Genomic DNA, 11,865 nt, shown 5'->3' on the forward strand with positions numbered 1-11,865 from the left:
TATTTTTTGTCTTCTTAACCATAGATAAACATCAAAATTTTCTAATGTCAGATTGACAGATTTCCGCACGCTGTATTATTTCTAATCGAATAATATATAATAGTATATTTCCATTCATAATTAGTAACATAATTTGTCTTTAAAATGGTTGACAGACAGAATTACTCTCATAATTTAATTTCCATTCAATATCCCGGAGTTGTAAATAACCCGGATAAAGCTATTGAAACTTTAGGAGGCATGAAAGCAATTTCAAAGGTAAAAATATATTATATTTTCAAGAACATTAGAGAAGGAGTTGAAGTTTTAGTAAATAAATTTTTCATATTATTATAAATTTTAGCGGTACTACCCATGTACTGCAAATCATATGAATACTACTTCCAATTTAAGGTATATTCTTCTGGGGTGCGTCGTATGGAGTTGAGGTTCCGACCGAAAGATGCTTTTTGCAAGGTGGTCACTAGCACAAGTAATTTCACCCCGGGTATACTGCTTAAGATCCGTGTAAAGAAGAAGAAACAGAATGCTGCTTCGAGTTCTAGTGAAGGTCCTACTATTATTGCCACCGAAGTTGTAGGTGTTGTTAAACTAGGTTATTCTTTTGATGGTGAGTGTTTTATACCCTTTTTACATTCTTTCGTACATTTTTTAAAGTATTCTTGAAATCGTTAAAGTTGAGTTTTAAAACTCACTGGGATTGCTAAGTAGCAAGATATAAATAATAATAATTATTATATATTAGTTGCTGATATTAGGTATTAATTGCTGATATTATTAGGTATTAGTTGCTGATATTATTAGGTATTAATTGCTGATATTATTACGTATTAATTGCTGATATTATTAGGTATTAGTTGCTGATATTATTACCACCTTACTGAATTGGTTAAATTAAACTTTTTATAACATACTTATGTTTAGTGCTCGCTGATTTCCAATATTTACCCTTGGCACCCAAAGATGATGCAAATCCAACTGCGGGATTGAGGTGCATCCTTGACGAGCTGGTGCCAACCGGGATGCCTGATCTGGAATGGATGAAGTAAGAACCATTTAACCTACAATGTATTTCGTATTTAGGTGTATTAAGGGCGCTTGAATGGTTCCCTTGTTCAGAGTCCACACTAAGCCAACCATCGCCTGGTGCTAGTAAAAACCTCAGGAGTGCTCAAGGTGTTATGTTATTATCAGCGTCTTGGCTCCTTAGCAAGTCAGCGCCCTGAGCAGACTGCTCCAATTGCGCCTGCACAGGACCGGCTCTGTCCTTGATACAATAAGAATGCTGTCTTGATGAAGTTTACAAATACACAAAAATGGAATATTTATATGCTTTCAATGCTATGACTGGATAACCCGAAGTAAGCTCTTTGTGATAAAGTTGGCTATTTTTATAACAGTAAATAAAACGTCAATGCCATGGCACGTTAATGAACCAACCACATAAAACTTACAAAGTTCGGTAAGATGATTAATCTCTGCCCCTGTGTTCTGCTGAAATAAAGATTACTGCTCCCACTCCTCTTATCCAACTAATGAGATTGAGGGGAATCAGTCAATTAGGAACTTTGTTTTTGTTTGTACAGTATTTAAGTATTTTCTCAGTAATTCGCTGCTCGATTATCGGACAACTATTATAATCTGCCGTTATTTTTAGTTGAAAACACAAAATTTATTATTTTTAGTTTACTAGTTGAAAGCACAAAATCCAGCTCTATATTTCGCCGGAGACGTATATGTCAATCAGTAGCCCGCCGCGTGCCTAGACTTGAGTGCCAAAATTTGTACACTGATGGGTTGGGTTATCTTACTCTTATACATTCAGTTTCTATACCACTGTCTCGCTTTGTAGATCTGACCATTTTACCAGTCACCGGGGTTTATTATTGTTGTTTTAGAACATTTTAGTTAGTTCTTTTCGTATTCTAGCATCTGTCCCTTGTGTTTCTGTTCGTTTCGATCGGCCCTGTTTTTTGTTTCAAAAAGATTACCAAATGGAGTTTTCTCGCAAGCAAAAACAAAAATTTAAGAACATCTTTTTCTTTAACATTCGAAGGTAATACACATCAATGTTATATATTATTGACGAGCAAGATAATGCTGATAAATCTAAACCAAACATGAACCATGACCGCTATTTTTTTTTTCTGTGTTTTGTTCTGTTTCATGTTTTGTTTAGATTTATTAGTATTAACTTGTTCTTCAACAAAATATTTTAATTTTAGGAAAAATTGGTAGCGTTGTTTGTTTGTTTTTACTGTACAGCTTTTTAAATTTTTTGCATTTATTGTATGTGTGCACTTCAATCCGCCGCTTTCACTAATTGAACACTTGCCTGGTTTTTGGTGTGGCGGATTAGTGAGACAGTACTGTGTGTATTTGGAACAATAATATTTAACTGATTTTATAATTCTGTTTCCAGCGCTCCGGTGCCATACTTCTTTGTCCCACCGGTATTTTCCCGGATGAGCACACCTCAGAATTATGCGTATAATTACACGATCTTAGAGAAGGAAAAAGAGGGTGATCTGAAGAACATCATTACTAGATACAGAAAGGCACGCACCAGACACACTACTTACGTTAACTTCAACCATACCGACCCCACTCCATCCGAACCAAACAAACTGGCCATCGATTCATTATTTGCCAATTGCAAACTTCTACAAATACTTAAAGATGTGAGTGAAGTTTTCAATTTATGTTAAATATTTTATTTTACGTACAAATACAGTAATATATGTGTGCGATATGAGGGACAAAGTTTTTCTCTGTGAAAGCTAGTTTCATAGTTTCTTAGATGTATTTCTTATTTTTTAACTCGATATTCAAACCATGTGAGAATATTTCTTAGAAAATATGTTTTTACAACATAAGGCATCACCGTGTAGTTAATCAATTTTAATCAGTTGGAAATTATCAGGGTAATTTCTAAAGCCAAGCACAATTTGGTAAAATAGGAATAAATTACAGTTTAACGACACTAACCAGTGAATTACTAATATATATATATAATTCATAGCTACTAGCGGTGTACCCCAAGGGTCACATTTAGGCCCAATACTGTTTCTCCTTTTCATAAACGATATTGTTACTGTATTTGATAAAAATGTTGAAGTGCTACTTTTTGCCGATGACCTTAAACTATTTAAAATTATAAAAACAATAAATGACTGTATTCAAATTCAATTAAATTTAAATAAACTTCAAGATTGGTGCAAAACTAACAAACTTTATCTCAATATTAGTAAATGCCACATTATAAGATTTTTCAGAACAACACAACCCCTTAACTATCAATACCAAATTAATAATGTTTCTCTCGCCTCTGTAAGTGAAATTAACGATCTCGGCATTATTTTCGATTCAAAATTTAACTTTCTTTCACATGTAGAAACAGTCACCAATAAAGGATTAAAAATGCTCGGCTTCATTCTCCGAAATGGCAGAGACTTTAAAAATATTTCAACACTAAAAATCTTATATTCCTCACTTGTTCGAAGTCAAATCGAATATAATTCTCCTATTTGGTGTCCTTACTTTAAAATCCACTCCGACTCTATTGAAAAAATTCAGCATAAATTCCTAAGATACATTAACTATAAACTCGGTCTACCTATAGAATCAATAAATTACAATCACTTCATGAAAGAATTAAACTTACTTAAACTCTCAGATAGAAGACTTATTTCCGATTTGACTTTTATTTTTAAAATTGTCAATGGTATTATAGACAGCCCTGATATATTAAGCCTAATTACCTTCCATATACCCACTAGAACCACTCGATCCAAAATTCTTTTTAATTTCAATAACAATATCAGGACTGAGTCATTTAGAAACTCGCTTATACCTAGATTGCATGCAGTTGGCAATGCTTTCTCAGAAGTAGTAGATGTGTTCAACTGCACGGAATATAGTTATAAGAAGGCTATAATAACATACCTCTGTCGTAATTATCAATGTTATTAGGCATAATACCATTCTATTCATAAGTTATCACAGAACCTAAACTATGCACTTACATCAGATATCAGACAGAAGAGTGTTATCTAATAATTTTATATACTTAATCAAAACTATAATTTTTCCCAAAATTGTTATGAGATGTCTTACTGACCGCCCTGATTCAATAGAGCTAACTCTTAGTTCTCAGCAAATTCAACCAAATTCAATATTGAAGGTAACAATAACCTCAATACTAAACTACTGTACGGATTGAAAATAAAAATGCTATTGTACCTATGTATACCAGATGTTATTCTTGTTTAATTTTCAACATAATTTCTCAGTAATTATTCTGTTTAACATAATACTGTTTCGCTCCTGTGAACCACTGTAAACATAAATCATGTATATTGTAAAAGCCTTTTACGGCGTCTAAATAAATAAATAAATAAATAATATATTTTGGAATCGATTTCTGTGACCGTCCCGTTATTGTATCTGCTTACTTCTAAATGTGTACATATTATTGAAGTAATATTTCATTTCAACTTAATTACTACACCTACACCTACTTGATATATCCTGTGTTCCGACACCATGTTTTCATTTTGATACCACATTAAGTAGGCGCGTATAGGTACCCAACATAAGCAGCTACCGCACATTCCATCGGCACCGGTTCTATTCCCAAAAACATATTTATTTTTGTCAGGATTTTTTCTAAAACAAACTCACACTCGTATGAAGCCAAGGGATGGTAGTAAAGGGATGATTTTCTTCTGTAATTTAAAATAAATATATTTTTGACCTTCAACATGTTAAGATACAAAAAAACTTTTGTTACCGTGAAGGGTCACTGAGATAAATTTACAATAAATTTACTATTTAATCATACGCAGAGGATAGTAATTACAAAGATTTTGGTTACCCCTGTTGGTAATGGGAAGGTTAATAAGGATTGATTTAGAATACTGTATTTTTTGTTAATAAATGTGTGTAATATATATTGCATCAATTTGCACATACCTTTTGCATCCAATCCTAGAAAACATTTGCTGATTGCTCATTAAATAATTATAAATATATATTTTTGATATTTCAGCATTTCAGTAACAAACCAATCTGGTCTAAAAATGAGCTCTATTGTACAAAAAAGTTCACCGACTTGCAACTGAAAACCCTCCTGCCATGTGTGGCTTACTATTACTTGAATGGCCCTTGGAGAGGACTTTGGGTCAGGTTTGGCTACGACCCGAGGAAAGACCCCCAAAGCAGAATATATCAGTGCATGGATTATAGGGTTAGGAATACAGGTATTTTATTTCATCGATTTATTTTATTGTAACACCAGAGCATAGATGTAAGTGACAACAATAAATATAGCTAAACTATCACACTTGGAACAAAAAAGTAACAATAGCTAATAATAAAATATATTAGATTAATACTAGATCGAGGGCATGCTGGTGAGACTGGGCGAGGAGGCTGCTGCCCATACTGGTTTCTGCTTTTAAGTCTATATTATACATATTATTATGTTTTTTCAGCTGGTCTAAAGACTTTGGTAAAAGGAAATCGCCAGGACAATTTCCATTTCTTGAAAGAAAGAAACAAGAATCATATGAGCAAAATATTTCTCGTGAAGAATGAAAAATTGGAAGAGGAACCGAAACCTGCAGAAAATGTGCAGGAAGTCTCCTACTTGTTTAGGACTGGCGTTTTGCCATCCCGGAGGCAAATGTTTTATCAGGTAATAGGTATAAACAATTATTGTGGGAATATTAAGATATACATTGCATATTATATCCTATCAAATCACTTATATCAATCAAAAAACTCTTACAATACATAATTTTAATTTAATTTTTCCAAAGGACCGTAAAAGCTTCTCTTGTGGGAAAATCTCGTGGATAAAATTTCGCCATTTTATTATTTTTATTTTTAAGGGACCAAAAAACATATTTTTATGGCACTACTCGTGTAAAATTATCGGCTATGTGAAACATACAAACTACAGAACATATCGTTGAAGAATGTCCACTATACCAGTTTCCTGGACGCACCATGCTGAATAACCTCCACATTCCACTATGACCTCCACCAACTATCCTCTGCCATACGAAGAAGAAGAATGAGAATTGTATTGTTTTTTGTATTGTTCCAGTATTGCCATCTGAAGATACCGGAGATTGAGGGTATGCTGGCGAGACTAGGTGAGGTGTTACCGGGCGCACTGTGCCATGATCGGCGTGGTTGGCTGCCTGCCGGCTTCCAAGACCAGTGTCGGGAGATCATGAATGCGCACATTTCTCAACTTGCAAGAGACATCATGCAGAATCAGGTATGCATATAGCCAAAATTTATTTTATAATAAATTTTATCAATGTACCTGACCAAACAGAAGTACTCCTGCCCCAAAAAAAACACAATAAGCCCATTAATTAACATGTTGACTACAATAATTTCACAGTGAATCACTTAAATAATTTATATATTGGTATTTATAAATAACTTACGAGGCAGAAGTTTGCTGCGTTGTTGACCCAACATTATGACAAATTTAAAAACAGGCAAGTACGGTTTAGGTATGAGCCTGCACGGTCATAATGGGCCAGAATACCGCTAAAAAGGTATCTTTTTTTAAACGAACCTTCACGATCGTATCAGCCAGGTCCGAAAGGGCTATATTGCTGCGATAACTAAAAACACAGTGCCTTCTTTGGGACTCTCAAGGTAGACGCTACGTTTTTATTTACTACAGCAGTGTACCCACTACACCCGGGGCACTGAAAAGATAAACTGACAGAGCGTGAGCATGTGAACATTATGCTGAATTGTTAAAATTCTGCAAAATAACCCGTCCTAAAACATAAAAAAATTAAGCAAGTAAAAAAGGAAATTTTTCCCATGCCTAGATAAACCTGATTTTCACTGCATTGTCTCTTCCATTTATTTCCGGAGCAAATGAGTTCATTGTAGAAGCTAATACATAGTTTCAAAGTTATTTATGAATTTGGTTTCTGTAGTTGGCCTCCACCTCTGACGCTATGAGTGATGATAAGTCTGTGGAGGAGGAGAAGAGCACCAATCTGGAGGATGCCCAGAACGAGGATGATCCCGAGGGAGATCCCGAGGGAGAACTTTCAGAATTTGAATACGATGATGATGATGATGATGACAATGTGTTCCAAGAAAATGAGACGGAGATAATTTTACCAGATTTAAAAAAGAATGATTGACATTATCAGATAACAAAATAAAATACATTTTTAAATTATTATTGTTTTTATTATTATGTTCCTCTTGTTTCCCTTTTGCATTTGCATAACTGGCGCAGACCCATGAAGTATCATAGGATAGTCTGGAATCTTGATAAATCAGTTCCAATTTTGAAAATGTATTAAAAATATTATATTATATCTACAGGTGGGGCAAAAGTAATCACCCTATTGGAAAACGCTATAACTTTTGCAAATGGCGTCAAATGTCAATTCGGCTTTGACATTTGTGAAGTAAACAAACGCAGAATACAAATCGACAAGACATGAATCGGTTAACTCCTCAAGAACGCGGAATAAGAAGCAGTACCAAAGTTTATCATAAAAAAAAAAATTACAGCAAAAGAACATAGGGTGATTACTTTTTCCCCACCCTGTATAATATAATATTTTTACTAGGTACCTACCTATTTTATCGCTTGTCTGTATTCTTCGCACAATCAGTTTCAATTTTGAAAATTACACTTAAATTCAAAACAAATCTGAGTTTATTGATCCAAAATTCACGCGGGGCTAACATACAGAGAACTGAAATTAGTGTTTTTATAATATTTCTCACAAAGGCTCGCTGCCAGATTCACCGATCGCGATCGGCTGATTGCATTAAACCTACATGCCACGATAGAATGTAAAATTTGCGTTACAATGAGGGGTCACAAAGATACCCCGTCAGGCCATTTAAGGCTGGTTAAATGCCCTGACGATGAAATAAACGTGGTGGAGCTATCATCCAAAGTCGATATAGCATGGTTACTGAAAAAAACATTGCACAATGTTAATTCTATTTTGTATACAGGGTGTATCGGCACGTACCCGACAAACTTTAACCAGCTATTCCTTAGCACATTTGGAGTAAAAAATGTTATGGCACTTTGCTGTCCGGTAACATTTTTTTTAATAAAAAATTTATTGTACATATTTTCACCACATGTCACCACTGTTTTATCCTTTGTCAAAGTTTGAAAACCCACCTGGCAATATTTTATTCGAGTTTCGTTGAATAATATACGTACGTACCTACATTAGCGCGCTTTTACGATCACAACGAAATGGCATGGCACCATTCGTCTCATTTTTAGCTATTATTATTTAGTGTGTATGAAAGAGCGAACACGCTTTTTGACACACTTGCTAACAACAGCTGTTGAACACGAGAAACAATGCCAATGACAGTGACGGAGTGTGGATCATTTTTTGTTTTTAATTGAAAAAAATGTTACCGGACAGCAAAGTGCCCATAACATTTTTTACTCCAAATGTGCTAAGGAAAAGCTGGTTAAAGTTTGTCGGGTACGTGCCGATACACCGTGTATAAAAACGAACTTAATAATACAGTTAAGTACAATGTGTATTGGAAAATGGGAGAATTCTAATAAAAACAGGTATTTCTGTTACGTTTTGTGGACTGTCTTACTTCAAAACTGTGTAAAAGCAGAATTGACTGTATGTCTCTAAATAGTATAAAATAAAGTCGTTATTCATTTGGGCGCTTAGTTCTTCCAGACAACGCAACGGATTTTGATTGGGTTTTCACCATCATTGAAAACAAAAAAAAAAATCAACCTTCCGGATATATATAATACATTCATATTATATTTATAGGAAGCAGAGAAAAGTCTCACAACCATTATTATAAACATATACACGGTGTCCGGAAACTCGTAGTACAAGCGGGAAACTGGAGAATCTACACCACATGGGGAACCCAAAAAAACATAAAGTTTTTTGATTTGAGCATTTTCAAAAAAAAAAAAAAACCAAAAAAAATATTTTTCGGCTATTTTAGGGTTAAAGTTTTTTCTGGTGTTTAGGGTTGAATAACAGATGTTTTAACCCTGCAGAGCAGAAATATTTTATGATTACACCGGGTTAAATGAAGGGTGATTTCAAAATAATGCTTCAAATCCGAGTTTCTTCATTTGTTTTACTTTCAAATAGTTTTAATTAGTTGGGTACTTTGATCTTCAGTAATAATTTATAAGAATATGATTAAAAAAAAAAAAAAAATCAACTTCAAACTCGATTTACTCGATAACGAAAGCTCAAATAAAAAAAAATATACTACAAAATCGACTCCAAATGTGATGTAGATTCACCAGTTTCCCGCTTGTACTACGAGTTTCCGGACACCCTGTATAATAATGGTTAATTCATTATGAAATAGAAAAGAAGACCCGAAAAAGGGCGTTAATTAATAAATAAATTACATTAAATTAATAAATAAATTAAAAAAAACAAAGGGCCTTTTTGGCTTTATGCCAATATACCGAAAGTCAAAAGTCACGCGGCTCTGCGAAAATTCGCGTGACCTAAATTTGTTCGTATATTAATTTATTTATAGTAAGTAATGTCCAGTAAAAAAATCTACAAAAAACCAGCGGTAAGTTAACAACTCCTAAACGAACAATAATTATGACATATTTCATACGGCGTCAGTTGGCGTCATTGTTTGAAAAAGTCCCACTTGTCAAAGTACACTAGGTAGGTAGCATGTACCTACGTTTCGCGCGATGTTTCGGGTAGCCACTGACGCCTGACGCGGTGTAGGTTCATTTATGCCTGACGCACTCTTGTCATGACGTTGCGGGTTGTATACACGCCATTCAAATCGTAAATTATTACGCCATCTAAATTCATTTAACATTTTAACTTCTTTAAATCTGTTTTAATGTTCCTTTCAACACTTCTGATAGTATAAACAGTCATTCAAATAGAATAATATTATGAATCATTATCGAGTTTTTAAAAATTATTTTTATTATTTTAAATCTAATTTCGAGTACCTACCGTATTGCAGTCATTTTTATTATTGTGATGCATTTAACTGTTGCCTTGTGGTAGAAAGAGGGGTTGTTTACTTAATTTCGAAGTATCTCATAATTTTTTTTTTTTAAATTTATAAATTTTAAAATATTACAATTTTGGTGATTTTCTCAACTACCATACTAGACTCATGCCTGTATTATGATAGTTGTACATTATTTATTTTTATTTTATTTTATTTGGAAAACCAACAGTTATAATCATTACAAGGTATGGTGTAGTAAGTTTTTTTTTTTTTTATTTATTATAAGAACTTGTTGAACATTTATACATATTTTTGATAATTCAACCGCCATGCTAGGGATGTCCCTGTGTTATGGCGGGTGATATTTACAGATTGGATTTATAAAATAAGTTAATTATAAGTTATAAAGTTATGCAATTTAGATTGATATATAAGTTAATTAGATTATACAATTAAATAATAAGTAAGTAATAAAAATATACAAATTAAATTAAATTAAAAGTTATTAAATTATACAAATTTAATTGCATTACAAATATTAAAATCATGGTTTCTAAATGTATTTATAGTAATAAAAATGGTATTAAATATTAATAATAATTGATAATTAGTTGATAAAATTATAATATAATTTAATTTATGTACCAATTTTTATATATTGTGGTCTCCAAGTGAACTTATCCATTTTGATATTAGTTTTTTAAATTTATGGGGTTGGGTTTCGGTTTTTAAGTTTACAGGGAGAAGGTTAAATATTTTGGGAGCTAGGTACATGAAATGTCTTCGAGCTGACGTGGTATGTAGTGTAGGGACGTTGTAGTGTCGGTTGGTTATTGTTCTGGTGGTGTAATTGTGGTGTACGAGGGTTTTTTTCTTATATTTGTACAAAAAATGCATTAGAGTAAATTTTATGTGGAGTTGCCGTATGTTTAAGACATTGTATTCAGTGAAGAGTCGAGTGGAGGAGTATCTTGTCGGTCGCTTGTTGATAGTACGTATTATCGTTTTTTGGGCTTTTTGTAATGGATCAATAAGATAATGTGCACAACCGCCCCAAATTATGATGCCATATGCTAATTGGGATTGGCAGAGAGCATAGTAGACTGTTTTCATTATTGTAGGAGTAAGGATATTTCTTAATGTTCGAAAAACATAACAGAGCTTGCGAATTCGGGGAGTTAGGCTGGCTAAGTGCTGATCCCAACGAAGATGATGATCAATTAGGACCCCTAGGTATTTTATATGGGATACTTTTTCTAAGTTTGGGCAAGTACAGGAAGAATAAGGTCTTGGACAAGAGTGAATTGTTATTTTCTGATTGTTAGTAGGTTGGGTTGCAACAGATAGACTGAAGGTTAGGAATTTCGTTTTACCAGCGTTGAGTGTCAGGAGATTGTCATCTAACCAATTCTTTACAAGGCCTATGTCGTGTTGAGCTATGTCAAATGCTCCTTTCCAGTTTTTATGACGAGCTATGAGCACAGTGTCATCTGCAAAGGATATTAGTTTTCCGGTTATGGGTAGGTTACAGAGTTTGTTGATGTAAATGAGGAACAAAATAGGGCCTAGGACACTCCCTTGTGGGACTCCGAATTGAATTGGTAGAGGGTTACTTTCAGCTGTGTTGTTAATTTTTACAGTTTGTGATCTACCAGTTAGGTATGAGGAGAACCAGTTAAGAGTTGAGTCCCGAATGCCTATTTGAGATAGCCTTTCTAGGAGTATGGGATGGGAAACCGTGTCGAATGCTTTGGCTAAGTCTAAGAATATGGCTAGACAGGAATCGCCTTCATCCAGGCTATTAGAGATGTTCTCAGTCAAATCTAAGATTGCAGATTCTGTACTAATTTT

General features: G+C 33.7%; 1 protein-coding gene across 1 annotated transcript; it reads left to right on the forward strand.

The window, feature by feature from the left end:
• The first annotated feature begins 56 nt into the window (after positions 1–56).
• On the forward strand, positions 57–7,225 carry l(2)37Cd (general transcription factor IIIC subunit l(2)37Cd). Its single transcript, XM_089631422.1, has 8 exons — positions 57–258; positions 394–610; positions 925–1,045; positions 2,423–2,681; positions 5,051–5,261; positions 5,496–5,698; positions 6,113–6,289; positions 6,975–7,225. Exons 1-8 carry the CDS (start codon positions 145–147, stop codon positions 7,185–7,187), a joined length of 1,515 nt encoding a protein of 504 aa, XP_089487548.1. The 5' UTR covers positions 57–144; the 3' UTR covers positions 7,188–7,225.
• Positions 7,226–11,865: the final 4,640 nt, after the last annotated feature.

This window comes from Hesperophylax consimilis, chromosome 4, assembly GCF_061612785.1.
Source record: "Hesperophylax consimilis isolate HC1 chromosome 4, BYU_Hcon_1.0, whole genome shotgun sequence".
Classification (NCBI taxonomy): domain Eukaryota; kingdom Metazoa; phylum Arthropoda; class Insecta; order Trichoptera; family Limnephilidae; genus Hesperophylax; species Hesperophylax consimilis.